The 15,612-nt window shown below is 43.8% G+C and overlaps 2 protein-coding genes across 3 annotated transcripts; both read right to left on the bottom strand.

Annotated features, from left to right (window-relative positions):
* Window positions 1-295: 295 nt before the first annotated feature.
* On the bottom strand, window positions 296-8,993 carry cops8 (COP9 signalosome subunit 8). 2 transcript variants are annotated; one of them, XM_053440522.1, is made up of 7 exons: window positions 8,857-8,993; window positions 8,166-8,236; window positions 7,796-7,844; window positions 6,788-6,920; window positions 1,882-1,989; window positions 1,687-1,749; window positions 296-920 (listed from the first exon to the last, which is right to left on the bottom strand). In XM_053440522.1, exons 1-7 carry the CDS (start codon window positions 8,926-8,928, stop codon window positions 841-843), a joined length of 576 nt encoding a protein of 191 aa, XP_053296497.1. In that variant the 5' UTR covers window positions 8,929-8,993; the 3' UTR covers window positions 296-840. The 2 variants fall into 2 exon arrangements, with proteins under 2 accessions (XP_053296497.1, XP_053296496.1); XM_053440521.1 differs by lacking the exon at window positions 296-920 and having other exon boundaries at window positions 943-1,749.
* trim63b (tripartite motif containing 63b) lies at window positions 3,724-6,771 on the bottom strand. The gene has a single exon (XM_053440520.1). The coding sequence runs from the start codon at window positions 5,180-5,182 to the stop codon at window positions 4,121-4,123; it is 1,062 nt and encodes a 353-aa protein (XP_053296495.1). The 5' UTR covers window positions 5,183-6,771; the 3' UTR covers window positions 3,724-4,120.
* Window positions 8,994-15,612: the final 6,619 nt, after the last annotated feature.

The following is a 15,612-nucleotide window of genomic DNA, read 5'->3' as shown; positions in this document are numbered from 1 at the left end:
CGAGCTCTCGGCTTCCACGGGACAATTCTAAATGTGCAAACTGTCAACGGAGCTGAGCTGCAAAGGTTAAAGGTCAATGTTACGTCACACTGATCCAAGTGAAACTCAAACGTCGGGTTGAGCTATGAAAGGAAACATGTGGCCGTGAACTTCTCCATGTGTGTGTTTTGTTAATGCAACTCGTTTTTCATATGAGAATCAAGTGGGAGTGGAAAACACCCGAAAGCCAAATGAAATGAAACATTCAACCTTGGTAACAAACCCCCGGTGTAAAAGAATAAAGAAAACACTTGAATAGAAACAGCAAAAATATTTATTCACCAGTCAAAACATAAACTTGGAGATATGAGGTCTGAGGACTGAACTCCACACTGATGCATGCAAGCTGAGACTTCTGTCACCTGGAGACACGTGAGTCCAGGAAACCTATGAGTGCTTAGACAGAAAGGAGGAACTGTCCATACTGTCCCTGGTGTGTGTGTGTGTGTGTGTGAGGTTAAAAACATACTGACATGATACGCAGCACGCCTCCTAAAACCTAATCTGAGATCAGACCCACATGTCAGAGGGCTCCGCACAAAAAAATATACACACAAAGTTGTCGCCCGAGAGACGACAACGTTTTAGGAACCGAATTAGCAGGGGGGAGCTTTTCTAAGTCGATGAATATAAATAGGTAGGTCTCAGAGAAGAGCTTGCAGCAATCAAGCAAGATGATGGGTGTGCTTTTGGTACATCTTGATCAGGAAGTAGGATGGAGGAAGAGTCTATCCGAACTTGTGTTCTTCCTACAGTACCAAGCGGGCAGAAAATGGGGGGGGCAGTGTCTGCGGTGGGTTATCAGTTCTCGAGGAAGGCCACGTAGTCGGTGAGTCGGGCCAACTGCTGCTCGTTGGGAACCAGTGAGATGGGGGGAGGATCTGTGGAGAGAGACGGAGGAGGAGAAGTGAAGTCAGACGGGGGATTCCTCATTGTGCCAAGAGCTATCGATCGTCTTACACCTCTCTGCTTCCAACTCTCCGGTCCACGTGCTGCAGCTCAGACTCGGGTTTCAGATCCATCTGGACACGAGCTACCTGCCCTCCACACTCTCCCAACATTATATCACTGTGTAACGTTATGTCATTTATATTTAACCAAACCAAGAAGAATTCCAGGGTGAGATCCGTTCTCCAACCATAATCACCCCGTGCTCTAAAGTCCCAGTGGCGCTGGAGAGGAGAGGGAGTGGGATCCAGACATGTGGGGACTAATGGAGAGCGGGTCGGCGTTCTGAGGACATGTGCTAAGCAGATGCGTCGGCAGGGAGGTTTTAAGATTACAGAGGGAAAGACAGACCGCCATCTCCTCCTCTGTTTGCACTAAATCACTACGTTCTATCTGAGAAGATGAAGCAATCTGTGACCTTTTAAGTTGAGGACACACGAGACACAAGTCAAAAGAAATAAAGGAAGGCAGGTGAAGAGAAATGTGAAAATATGGACATTGTACGAGGGAGATTTAGTCTAAATCTAAAACTTGAGTTCCTCAGTTTCTCGGAAAAGGAACATCTCTTCCTATGGGATTGAAAGAGACTCTTAAATCCACGTGTCTTAATAAATTGTGCAGGATTCCTCATGAAGATAAAACCGTTTGGGCAACAGAACCGTGATGGACACAATTCAACAGAGCAACACCGCCACCTACCGGGCTTTTTGGGCATCACCATCCTGGTAGTGGGGTCCGCCTGCCAGCCTTGACTCACCACACCTTTGGCCAAAGACAAGAAGTGGGAGAGGAGAAGAAAATACACTCATCAGCAAATGTGTTGTAACGGTGGTGTATGGAGATTGACAGCATCAGCCCCCCCCCCCAGCTGTGGTTGTGTATATTCAGTCTCACCCTTCACCGCCTCCTCCACCGTGTAGCCCACGCAGGCAGCAAAGTCCTCGGCTGTGATGGACGTGTAGGCCTGGGCCACGAGGCTGTACGCCCTCTGCCGTGTGCTCTCTGAGAGGGAGCCAGAAACAGCACAGACATTTATATCACGGAGGTTCATGGGGAGCACGGTCAGAGTGTACACAGCAAAGGGGACGGCAACTTGATCCGAAGGGAACAGTGTGTTAAGTCATTTTAAACATGGGATTCAAGAGTTTTGTTGTAAACAAAGCCACTTATCAGCAGCAGCAGCACTGGGACTTTTAGAATTTGTACAACTGTTTATCAAGAGGGACGGGCTTTGGAAGCCGGGGCTTGTTCTCTCCACCGATCGTTAGCAGTTACAGATGTGTGTGTTTAGGTAAACGTAGAGTTAATGTTTAGGGGCCCGAATGCTTTCACATTTATGTTCTAGCAAATTTTCAATCTGGAAGTTTGTTTGTGGCAAGTCCGGGTTTAAAAAGTTCTGTTTTCTGAACCCAAACAGGCACCAGGTCACAAAACAAAGCTTTCTTCTAAACTAGAGTTCTTGAATGGCTTCACGTCCTCTCAGGGTCTGAGTTGGCTTCAGATGAACTTTGGATATGATTGTGATTTACTGATGAGCCACAAGAAGAGAACTTAATAGTTGTTGTTCCATCAAAGCACGTTCAAAGTGAATCCAGGACGTTTCGTGCAGCGTTTACATTCCAGCCCCATTTATCCAGTCTGACTTGAAGTGTTGCTGCAGCTTGTGCAGACACCAGTAAGAGCAACGGGTCCCCACACCAGCACGGATCTGCTGTGGTGTTTTATAGCCTAGCAACCGTGAATGTGTATCAACAGCCAGCTCCCAGTCGCGGCAGCAGCTCCCAGCAGTAACAATAACAAGTGGGCTGGAGGAGAAGAGACAGCTGTGAGGCGAAGGCTACAGATTTGTCAGGATTGCTTTCCCATGCTTCTGTCCAAGCAGCTTCCTGTTCTCTGTTATTGTGCTAAAATGTTAAAAGAGTAAAAGATGTGAAAATTATGACTTGGGTTTAAGTATCAGTTGTGTCTGAAGTTAAGATAATAAAGTAGTAGTAGAGTAGTTACCCTTTGTAGGTGGAGTAACTATGAAGATTCAAATAAACTATTTTTGATGTAATTACATTGTTTTGTCGTTGTGGTCTTTTTTTGTATTACAAATGAATGACTTGAAAAGGGAAGTTCACTGCTTTTCCAGTTAGTATTAAACTCCCATCTGGTAAAAGTGAATCATGACTCACACTGAAGAAATGCTTCTTGTGTTGGAACGACTTTCTTGCACCTGACAGGCTGCATGCTGGGAAAGGAATGAGGCCACAGACCAAATGCTGCACACGCAGCCAAGCAGGTCATCTCAAGGGGCTTTTTGAAACCCTGCCCCCCCGGCAAACAAGTATTTTTACCATGGCCTCCTGACCGTTAGCAAATGACTACAGCGGCAACTGGACTGTGGTCAGTGTGTTGGGTCAGAGCTGCTGAGCAAGTTGTCCATGAGGGGGAGGGAGGGGATTTTATCGAGGAGAAACTGGACCTGGTGTCTCCTCCTCAGTCTATTCCAGGGCTGCTATCATTTCTCACCCTCTCACCACTTAAAAATAGCACCCCTACACTTTTCCCCGGCAAAGGCAAAGCAGACAGGACATGGCAAGGGCTTTTATTTTTAAATTCAGTCCATTGCCAAACCCAAACCCAAAGAAAGGTCTATATGAATAAAAAACCAGGTATAACACTGGACCCCCATGTTCCTTCCTTATGCGCCATTCATATCAAATCATGTTTTGGTTAAATGAAGAAAGTCGATTCTTTAAATTCATGCAGTTTTATTCCAATGTTCACTTAAAGGCAGACATGGAAACAGTTTCAACACAATCTTGACAATATGAGAAAAAATTACTACAACTATTTCCCAAAAGCTTCATTTGAGGAAATTGGGTGTGAGCCTTTTCAGGCATTCTATATGTTCACGACTCAACCACATGTCACAATTTACATGGTTCAGAAGTACAAAAGTATAAAAATACACAAATATAACATTGACATCAAATATTGCACTGAATTAAGGGCATGCCATTGTAGCACACAACCTGTCCCCTTATATTTCCCTTAACATTAAACACAGTCCCTTCATTAACCTTAAATCCCTTTGAAGGACATATTTCAGTATTTCCTACAAGTCCCATAACACTTTGAATATTCATTATTCCTCCTCCTCTTCCTCCTCCTCTTCTTCTTCCTCCTCCTCTGCATCTTCGAAATCCTCATCTTCACAAACTCCAAAGTCCATCTTTGCCAGGACTGCTTCAACATGCTCCGTCGACAAAGTGAAGTGGTCCATCTTCTCGAAGCCGGGCTCTGGCCTCTCCTCCCCGAGCGAACATTTGGCTGCGTCCTTCGTCTGCAGGATGAGGCCCTTGGAAGCTACGAGAAACTCGGCACTACCACTTTGCTCCAGCGCCCTCACGGCCGTGTCGGTGAGCTCCGTGCTCGATAGCAGTCGTTCACCGTAACGTTGAGCCAGAGCCCGGAGAGCGGCCACCTTCTCATCTTGCTCTTTACTAATCTGCTCTAGGAGAATGTTCTTGCGGTCTTCGAGAACAGCATACAAATGGTCAAAGCGCTCAGCTAAGCCGGTCTTCGCACGCTGAGCGTTCTCCTGCACCACACGGCAGGCGTCTTCCATCTGGTTGAGAAGAGCCTGTAGACGCCCATTGCTGGAAACCAGGGTATCGATAGCGTTGCTCAGTTCAGTTTTCTGTGTCTGGTACACACTCGCTATAGGTGCCACCTCGCAGTCCTTGTGTTGACCGAACACCTTGCACATGGAGCAGGTGGGCACTTTGCAGGTGATGCAGTAGATGTTGATTTTCTCTTCTTCGTGTTCTTGGCACATGGGCTCTTTGGATTCTTTGGGCTTAATGGTAGTTTCTGTAGTTCCACTGCCGTTGCCTTCTTGCTGCTGCTTATAGATGTCAATAATGTTTTCTACCAATAGGTTGCGCTGGAGCCCGTGGACGCCATGGCGGTCGAGCACAACCTCAAATCGGCACGTAGGGCATCGGAAGACACCACCTGAAAAGCGGTAGGGGTTGCGCGAGTCATAGAGGTCACTGGCACAGCCACGGCACAGGTTGTGCTGGCAGGGCAGAATGACCACAGGCTTGGTGAACATCTCCAGGCAGATGGGGCAGCTCAGCTGCTTCTCCAGGCTATCCATGGGGCTCGGGGGCCGGACCATAGTTCCTGTCCTCTGAACGTCCATTGTGGAAGTCTTTGCTTACAGCTGTAAGATTCCTAATCGCCCGACTATTCACTCTGTGTCGAGTTAAAAGAGTCAGAAAGGCCGAGGGCAGACTTCTCCTTAGTGTTGCCTGTGATAGAGCTGCTATCTGTTCTGGCTGCGAGCTAGCAGATCTGCCCTTTATACCAGCCCCTCACAGCTGGTGACACCCAATCCTGTCGACCAACCAGAGCACACATTCCTGCCTGCTTGCTGGCCCTGGACCTTTTCACAGAAATGCCCCCCCCCACACACACACACACCCAGTGTAGCATGTGTCAGATGGTCCACTGGGCACCGTGTCCCTATCTAACAGCAACAGAAGTTGGGGACCGATCGGAGACAAACAGGACCCACGTGACTGGTTTACCTGGGATCGGGAGCTAAACCAGTCAACATCAACATCCTGTGACCACGTGGTTGTGGTTGTTGATTGTTGATTATGTACATTTGAGTAGTTTCCTTATTTATTTAAGAAAACAAAGATCTATTTACTGGATAAGGGTTCATAAATGTAATTAATACACTTATTACTAATTTGAGTGTTTTGGCAGGTTTGAGGCCAAATGTATTGTTTGGACTTCCCTGCTGTTTGTAAAGCACCGGCTATTTAGAGAACTCCAGAGGATTTTTACAAAAGTGAATGTGACATATGTTAGCTTATTTTTTGGTGGATATTAAACCTTTATTTTGGTTGATACAGTGAAGGTCAAACAGGACATGGGGTGAGAGAGTAGGGGAGAGACACAGTAAATGGTCTAGCTGTCTGAGATATATATAACCATGTGATTTACCCCCCAAACATCAGAGGTTGGTCTTTAATGAATCAAAACAAAGGGTGAATACAGTCTACACCCCTGTACTTGTGCTTATGGGAACTAAATTGCATGAGTCATTTCTTGAACGATGGATTTTACATTTTACCAATAATGTAAATCGGATGAATTTAGATTTCAAAGTCTAATTCCCAATCATCCACGAAGCATTTCTCATCCCTTGTTGCACAAGTGTCTTATGACATACGTCAGCATCCACGGCAGATAAACACCAAGTACCGTAAACATGTGGGAGAGGCTATTCTTACACCTCTTGCACAAGGTAAACATCACATGACTCAAATGCCACAACGTCTGTGCACATGAGGGCAAATAGTGTTGTTCAAAACAATTTTATACTTTGAAGAAATTGAAGTGGAAACTAGACAACGGGAATATGAAGAAGTGCAGTTACACTATGAAAGAGAATCTGCGTATCGGTGAATGTGAGCATGGAAATGAAAACGTTATTCTTTATGCGGAGCCGTGGCCACCGGCACTACCCTTTATTCTTACTGCCGAGAAACTTCCAATTGTGTTCAACATTTTTAAACACATTTAATTTCCTTCCAGTTGGGCTGCATCACAGCTGTGTTCAGCTTGTGCCCCCTGCTGACTGTAATTCAGAATGATTCAGTCAACATTTAAACCACTTCAATGTCCCTACTGGTAATTTCACCACAGTGTCAAAGAACCAACTGTGCAAAAGCGTTTAAATATAACTTTAGCTTAATGACATGTAAACGGGATGACGCATGCTTTTGGTGGTTACCTCGAAGGGCCTCCATGACCGGGAGGATATTCTCCGTCCACTGGAAGGCTGCGATGGCCGTGTAGATCTCTGGAAAGTCCCGCTGCCAAATGCGTTGGCCAACGGCCCAAATAGCTGCTAATTCTGGGTTTGCCTGTACACAACGTGGAGAAGTGTTTCAAATCTGTCAGTATGTTACACTGGACTTGACAAACTACCGTAAACAGCTTTGACACCGAAATACTGAAAAGATAATTCCGGTATGTGCATGTTTTGGGTTTATAATGATAAATAAAGTACAGAAACTATTGTAATCATTCTGATATTAAGAAAGAACATTACAACATCACAATAAAAACTGTGACACAACTTATCAAAAGGGTTATTTGTCTTGCTCTCCAGTTCTTAAAGTAACATTGTGAAATCTAGTGGGAACTGAGCTGCTAGAAGAAGACGCAAGTGAAAAATGTAAACAAGACTGAGCGAGAGCTGCCGGGACAGAGTGGAGCAACATTACAAAGTTGGAGTAAAGAGTTTGTAGCCAGCTGTTATCTAAAAAGTGAACAACAACAAGGGATGGTTTGAATCTCTGAAATTTGGCAACAAAAATGATGAGATACTCTTTGCACAGCTTTCACAGAGGGTGGGGGACAGAGAGTTGTCGCTAGTTATTCTACAAATTGTGAATGCATAACCCGAGGCTGATGGTGGTTGTGTTATGCTATGTTATACTTAATATTGGACTAATTTCTAACAAAGGAAATGCTAATGTTGTTTGAGCAGATTAGAAATGGTCTTAATTATGAATTTAATATGATACATTCAACTTAATTAATAGACCTCAGCTAATGTCAGACATTCAAATCCACTTGCTCTTGAGGAGTCTCAGCATTGGTTAGACTTTGTCAGATATAAACCAGGTAAATGTGTTAAGTTCCGTGTAAACAGACCAGGGAAGAGCAGGTACTTCATGTGTTATCATAATGAGACAGGTGTCAGAAGTCATTCCTCGTGTTGTGACATGCTTACCAATTTAATCGCTTGGGGAACCCTCTTCCATAGATACCTGGCGTTGTTCCTGTTGGACGTTAACACACATTGTCACGCAGAAGACAACAGGACAGACTTTACATATATCTGTATGCATATTTATTAACACACACAACATTTTTTATAAACTGCATTTCCTGCTGACTGCACACACTCAGGTCTTTACTGACTGAAACACTGAATAAAAACCTACAGTGTGATTAATGATCACTACAACTATGTGTAATAAATGATTTAGTGTCTTCTGCATCTATGAAACTCTGGAGGAAAAGGGGGACAAATAAAGACAATATGTCTTTGCCAACTCTTATCCAATCATCATCCCAGAGGACAGACACACAGGACTTACATGTCATTGTGTAGTAAATAGAGGGACAGCAGCTGGGCGTAGACTTGGGGGGTTGCGATGCCTCCTGGAGCCTGAATGACAGAAATAGAAGTGTGATGTTAAACGCTTGAAGATGAAATGTAAAGACATCTTAAGACAGTGACAGCCAGGGCGAGCGTCTGGTGAGTTGTGTGTTTGTGTTGTTGTGTTGTGTTGCTTTAGCTCCCATTGAGGCCACTAACCTCCCAGTGAGACTGTGTTAACGAAGCTAACTGGTCGGTACTAACATCACCTGAAGTCAAACAGCTAACTGATCCCATGTCAGCTGTTCATCAGTCGTGACGTCCTGAATGATCAGATAGCATCCTCCTAACTGCAGCTGTGTTTACCTTAGTTAGCCTGCTAGCTGCCCACTGGATGCTAACAACACACATTAACACAATGCAGCCACTCGTGTTAAACCCGAGGACAGTTTGTTGTTGTTGTCTTCATGAACACATCATCATTAATAAGCTAATTAGAGACGTAGGTTAATTAATAACAGCAGCTGGAAGCTAAACTAGCCTGAAACCGGCTAGCGACCTAGCTAGCACGTTAGCCCCGGAACAGGGCAGCTAGTGCCGGGCGAGGGAAGCGGCCCAGAGAGGCAGGACGCCCGGGACCCGCCGGGGGGGGGCGGACACACAAACAAACACACACGTGCATCTCTTACCTCGACTTCCTGAGCTTCACACTGTTCTAATACTTTATCATAACTCTCCTCCATGATCACAGCTGTCGGCATGATGCTGCCTGGCTGCTGCAGCGGACTCTTCTTCTACCGTGTGAGTGCTGCGGAGCTGGAGCGCGGGACGGCAGCTGCTGCCCCCAAGCGGTCAAAGCATGAACTTACCACTTATTATAATAATACATTTCAACTGCAGTCCAGTGGGCACCTGCAGCTTCCTCATGCTTCCAAGTGTCCTGTTGTAACTGAAACTGTAACTTGTTCTGCAATGACCAACGTCACCACTTGGGGCAGCATTGCTCAGGGGCTAAAATGAGAATAGATATAACGCTGTTGGTTTTTAGTAACAATACTGCTGCTTAAGGCCAAAATATATTATAAACGACTGGAGTGGTCTTCTTACTGAAATGTTGTTTATTGGTCCTTCCTTCTTCTGTTTATTTTATTTCATTTAGTTTTAGATTATTCATTAGAATCATGAATTTAAATATGTTTTATAGTCCATATTGTATATTGCCCTGTGTTTCTTTTACATCCTGATGTAAATCCCCTTTTTTTAATTTTGTGTTTTGGTTGACGGGTGCTACACTCTTCCAATAACTAATTGAATCTCACAATATTTCCCACTATAGCTACAATTAAACTGGCCAATCTTACGTTTCCTTATCAACTTTCTTCTTATCTTTTTCATTAAAGATAGAAGATGTATCTTACACTGGAATCCAAGGCGATAACTCGATTCTTTTGGTACTTCCTCAATAATTCAAACTTTTCATGTCCAGATCTCCTGTTATGATGTCGGCTAATGGAGACGATCAGTTTAACAATCCGGACACACAATCCCCTAGACACTGGTGTTAAAAAAACATCTTCCCTCAGTGCAGTGGGGATTTATTATGTGTAAAGTGGTCGTGAGCAGCTTCTCCGACTGGAGGAGTTATCGTGCTCTTCACTTCTCAAGCTGTACAGACACAGAGCCACTGGTATTGTTATGTTCCCTGTGTTCAGCCTGTTCTCGACCTGACAGGTAAACAGACCCTGATGGACCTGCTGATCTTCTACAGTCCTCATATTCTTAATCTAATATTTTCTTTTAAAAAACAACTAAATGCTTTCATGATTTTTATGTATTTCTGAGTTGCTTTTTCACAGATTGGTTGAGATTGTCTTCAGGGTCTTTGCTCGACTGCAGGAGGAAAGACAAACAACCTTTATTCTTGTTTAGGTCGTTACACAGAGAATATGTCGTGTTTTAATGAATAAAGAATAGCAGCTCATTCTGCTTGTTCTGCTGGACCCTATAGATTCATTTGAGATGGAAAACCTTGTGTTTGTAAATTGAGACGGAACACAACAATGAGACCTCTACACCCCCCACAGCAACTTAACTTCCATACATTGACTTTTCAACCGATTACACGAGGAAGCCTCGTTTTGGAAGTTGCGTCAACAGATATTATTGAATCATCCGATTGTGTCGCGTCTCAGCTTTTATAAATCCTCCCTTCAGAGACATCACCTGCTCCTGGTTGAGACAAAGCGAGAGATTTGTTTGTGTATACTAGAGATCAAGCGTTGTGTTGTCACTGCTTCCAGAAATGAGTTCACCTCAGTCTCACTTGTGTTCCTGTAGCTGCTGTTCTCTGCAGATGCTCTCAGGCTTCCTCTCCATCTGTTTCCCTTCTCAGTATTTAAGAGGTTTTCTGCCTGCGAGGGTTTTGCAGAGTTAAAGAATGAAGAAGAACAAAAGGCAGAAGCAGTCAAGACCATCATCCCATAACAGAAACAGCTGGAATGGCATCAGGAATTTTTTGCACATCATCAACACCTCTCGTCTTTCTCGTTCCGTGTTCCTTGTCCTTGCAATGTGTTAGTTTTCATCACCAGAGCTACTACACGAGTCTATAAATCATTCCTTCTCCTCTTGATTCCAAACATACGCCTCAAGAGACATAATTTTGATGCCATCATGTTTTTATTAAATAGTTTTCTTTTGAATTAATCATGAATGATCTCCCTCCACTTTCTCTGCATCTTACAGCGTTCCCCTCCGTTTGCCCAGAGGTAAGATTTGCCTCTGGCTGTGAGAAGCCGTTTCCATACCTGAGAGAAGAGCAGGATCCCGCCTGAGGGACTTCTCAAGGTTCGGGATGAGCCTTCGGTTCTGCTGCATGAAACTCTATAAAAACATTGTTAATCTTCTTCTGATGATAATGTCAAATCTTTATTCCACCACTTCTAAAGGTCTGGGTTGTGACATCTGCTTTATTTTAATGAGAAGCAGCCGAGGAGGCCATCGACCCCTAACTCACGTCACATGACATAAAGTTTCTCTTCAAGGACGCTTTAAAACAAATGTATTTTAATTTTCCCCTTAATCCTTACTGCTCTGTAGCCGAGGAAGATTTCCGTGGGATTAACGTGAATCAGATCCAACAGGAACTTCAGTACAATCACGTTTCATAACTCATCTCGGCACAACTCAAAACCTCTTTGATCCTCTGGGTTATGTTCCCTCGCCAAGAACACAGCAGCTCATCACCATTCAAGATGAATGTTAAGATCTCCACACGCCCAGAAGGACGGACACATACAGGATTTATGATTGAGCTGTGAGTGCGTGAGAATGATGTGTGTCAGGTTGACCAAAGGAAACATGTGAATGTAATTGCCCTTGAAATTGCTCATTGATTTAGTTGTACTTTAAAGTGTGCATTTAGATGAACTTACTTATACACACACACACACACACACACACACACACACACACACACACACACACACACACACACACACACAAACACACAACATCTTAATAATTCACAGTTAAAATCTTCCCAATCCACAACACAATCACATTTCACTAGATTCCCCTGTGTGTGTGTGTGTGTGTGTGTGTGTGTGTGTGTGTGTGTGTGTGTGTGTGTGTGTGTGTGTGTGTGTGTGGAGAACAGAATGTGTTCCAAGTAGCTTGTGGCCCACACTGGAGCTCCATGACACTGAAGAATAACACAAACACAATTCTTCTTGGAAAGGGAGAGGAGTAGACACCCAGATATCCTGAAGGTGAGTCGTGTTGTAAAAGCTGAACATCCTGTTCGCAGCAGCAGAGAAAAGAAACAGAAGAACTGATCTCAGACAACAGCTCCTGTTCCCTCTGAGGGTGAGGGAACTGAGGGATGCATCTGCAAAGCGCCTTCGGCTCGGCAGCTCCACAGCCTGCTCTGCTCCCTCCTGCACCAACATCGCCCCGTCTTCATCCAGCGAGCCTGACAGTGAGGAATGTGTGGGGAACTGTTCCCTCATTTATTTTCATCACTTCATCTTTGCCTCTTCGTATCACAGATTCAGCAGAAAAGGGCGGAATCAGACGTCAGCAAAAAATCTGTGGGTGTGTTCTCCATGAAGGTAACATCCATCTGAGAGTGACACCGTTATCACTGTGTAACCATGCTGGTGACATGTAAGTTATGAAATCTGAATCAGTCTTTTACACACTTTTTACACACTTTATCAAGTTCTCAGATTGTTTTTACTTGATGTACATTCTGTATATAAAAAAAGGGGGAATCAGCTTTTTACATTGCATTTACTTAATCTTCTTGACCCTTTGTAAAAATAATGTTATTCAGTTTTAGAGATGAAGGGTCATTTAGGACAAGTGGTGGACAAATGGTTTTCAGACATGCCTACAGCCATGTGTCTTCTACCTTATCCCATTTACTCACTCTCCCTGTTCCCCAGATACACACTGACACACACACACACACACCTATACAATTGTACAGACGAGACATACACAGACACACAATATCGCACACGGTGGCAATGCTGTTTATTCATTATTATTATTATCTTCAAAAAGATGGTTTCTATGAATAGCCGTGTTTGAAGCTGCCCCGTGGGTCTGAGCCAACAAAGCTAAAAATAAGAATAAAGACAAAAGTCTCAAATATGACAAGCGATTCACTTTCTGTGTTCTAGAGCCGGAACTAGAACTCTTTTAAGAAGTGTAAGATATTTTAGGGCAGCAGCAGTTCCTCTGGCATGATGCTTTGAAGCCTTTATATCTGAGAATACACAATACTTTTTAATTACTTTGGTTTGTCTAAAGAAACAAATGTAGGTCGTTTAAAATGTCTGTAGAATCCAGTTTAACGCATCTGAAGAGAACCGGTGAGGTCAGAGGAAGGTGGCTGTGGCAGGTGGCTGCTCGTCCCGGACTCCAGAGCCACGCTGCCCTCAACACGCCACCAGATCATCCTGCCGAGCTCACCACGGATTTGCAACTGACCCAAATTTAGTCTCATGCTGCGAGTGTAAACAGCAGCTTTGCACTCGTCTGCATGGGAGCTGTGGAAGTCCTGGAGTTAGTTAGTTTGTGTGTTATAATGAGAACATGAACGAGGACACACAGTGGAAGAGTTATTACATATTCTGGCGATGGCGCTGGTGGAGGCACGGTGTGCATCATTAGGCTTGTGTTTGTTATTCTGCTTGTTTGCTTGCAGCCATTGAAAAGTGACTTGTCAACAAATGACACGTACACATGTTAGTGTAACAGAAATAGGCGACTTTGCTGGATGTTGTATTTGACAGACTTACAGTGTGTTACCCAGGAATTACCGTGTCTCCGTGTCTTGTTGGTGCAGCCGTACTGACAGAATTACATAAACAAAAATAGTTTCCCCCACAAGCCACATGACAAATTGCATAATGTGCCCAGAGAGAACTTTGTGTTGCAGCAGCCTCTCTGTGTGGAGGACAGTGTCAGTGCCGGTTTGGTTTCTTCATCCCATCGGCAGACGGGACCGACACTGTGGATGTCTGCCTGTGAGAGCTGCAGCTCAGCCAGCGTGTTTCAACTTTAATCAAAGTCTGTGTGCATCTATTCATATGTTACAGTGAGAGGCCTCTGTCGTAGTTATGGTGGCTGTCTCACAGAGAGCATCAATATTTCATCTGCCTTCCTCGTCTACAGGCTGGAGAGGAGCAGAACAATCTGAGGCCACTGGTGGGACGTAACTTCACAGACAGACAGAAACACAATCTTTTAAAAAGCATGTTTGATTCCAGAGGTTTCATCTTGATTAAATGACGCTAAATAATCAAACCCAACTGGACTCTTATCCCGACCCCACGCCTCAATTCTCTGTTACATTAACACACATCACAGTGTATTGCAGATTGCACGTGGACATTTCTCTCCTGTTTTGAACTTTTCTTTTTATTTAACTTTTTATATCATTTATATATTTTTGTTTTGTTTCATATATAGTTATTTCTCTCGTATGTGAAGTACTTATTGTATTTTTGAAGTACTTATTGTGTTTTTATGTTTTATGCTCAATGTATGCACCTTTTTTACCAAAGAAAATTCCAGGTAGGTGTAAACCTACTTGGCAATAAATCCTTTCTGATTCTGATCTGATTCTGATTCTGATGAGTCCTAGGACACATTTGGATAAAGTTAACGCTCTTCAGCAGAGTTTAGGTCACTAACAAGCAAAGAATAATAACCTTTATTCATGAATCAGTGAATTTTCATTGTTTTTTTATAATTTAGAACTGATAATGTGAATTGATTATGACCTTTATCATGTTGGAACCACCAAAATATTGCTAACCTGGTCATTTAAAGTAGTATTTGTGCAGTAAATGAAATGCAGATGGTGTTCACGGCACCGTGCACTTGGTCGTGAGAGACAAATTCTTAATATGACAAGATTTAAATGGATGAGCTGGTTCGGGTCTGAGTAAATTAAGGCTTGTGTTATTTCTCTTCCTACTTCAGAATGGAAACGTCCACTCAGTCATGTTCGAGAGCTGCTGAGTGGATATGGTCTTTAATGTCTGAGGCTATAAATTCAGTCCTCGAGGTCCAAGGCCAGTGATTGATATCTTGAGTTTCTCCATGTCTCCCAGTATCGTGCTGGTGCAGGGGTCACGAGCCCCTCTGCTCTCAGGTACTTCAGATAAACATGTGTTCTGCTCCAACTGTGCCTTTCTGAAATGGAGTATAATGGTTTGTGTCTGGATTGGTTGACCTCATGCACACAGACACTTCTATGATCTGTTATATCTCTGGCCTCTTAGAGAAACTCCTTTCAACCTGATATGTGTCACATCCTGTAAAGACATCAGACTTTCACAGTGTTGAGTTCGTCTTCAAAGGAAGCGGCTTAACGACATCGAAGTTATGAATTTACCCAAAATAGAAACACATCTGAATATTATCACTGCATAAATTCACGTTGATCCACGGCAGGAGCATGTTGTTAATTTGATGCCGGTGGGACGTGGAAGTCGAAGAAACATCATGTGGGAAACAGAAATAGCTACAAGAACTCACAACAACAACAACAACAACAACAACAACAACAGGGGCTGAAGGGAAGATTGGCAAAGTGGCGGATTGGAGCTTTAGAAATAATTTGATTTGTGAGCTGACAAAGGAATGGAAAGACACAACGCTTCATATTGTTTATCAAACATGTCACACGACAAAGATTCAGAGGCCAAACACGAGCTCTATTTTCCATGACAGTCTGTATGATCTGCAGCATGTCTGCCTAGCTTCACTCTCATTGGCTCAATCCAATATCTCCCCTTCCTTCCTACATCTCCCTCTTGTTTTCGAGGGTTATCTTGCTTCTTGAAACGGAGTCATGAGGGGTAGAGGTTGAAATCTTCAACTTCTAATTGGCAGAGCCCTTCAAGACGCCATCACGTCATCAGTAG

Source organism: Pleuronectes platessa, chromosome 14, assembly GCF_947347685.1.
Source record: "Pleuronectes platessa chromosome 14, fPlePla1.1, whole genome shotgun sequence".
Classification (NCBI taxonomy): domain Eukaryota; kingdom Metazoa; phylum Chordata; class Actinopteri; order Pleuronectiformes; family Pleuronectidae; genus Pleuronectes; species Pleuronectes platessa.
Note: the sequence above shows the minus strand (reverse complement) of the source record. Positions and strands in the feature narration are given on the sequence as shown.

Coding starts and splice junctions, on each gene's coding strand:
- trim63b (XM_053440520.1), bottom strand. CDS start 5,182: ATGGACGTTCAGAGGACAGGAACTATGGTCCGGCCCCCGAGCCCCATG.
- cops8 (XM_053440521.1), bottom strand. CDS start 8,928: ATGCCGACAGCTGTGATCATGGAGGAGAGTTATGATAAAGTATTAGAA. Junction 1,990..6,787: donor GGTCATGGAGGCCCTTCGAG/GTAACCACCAAA, acceptor GCTCCCTCTCAG/AGAGCACACGGCAGAGGGCG. Junction 1,750..1,881: donor GGTGGAGGAGGCGGTGAAGG/GTGAGACTGAAT, acceptor CTTTGGCCAAAG/GTGTGGTGAGTCAAGGCTGG.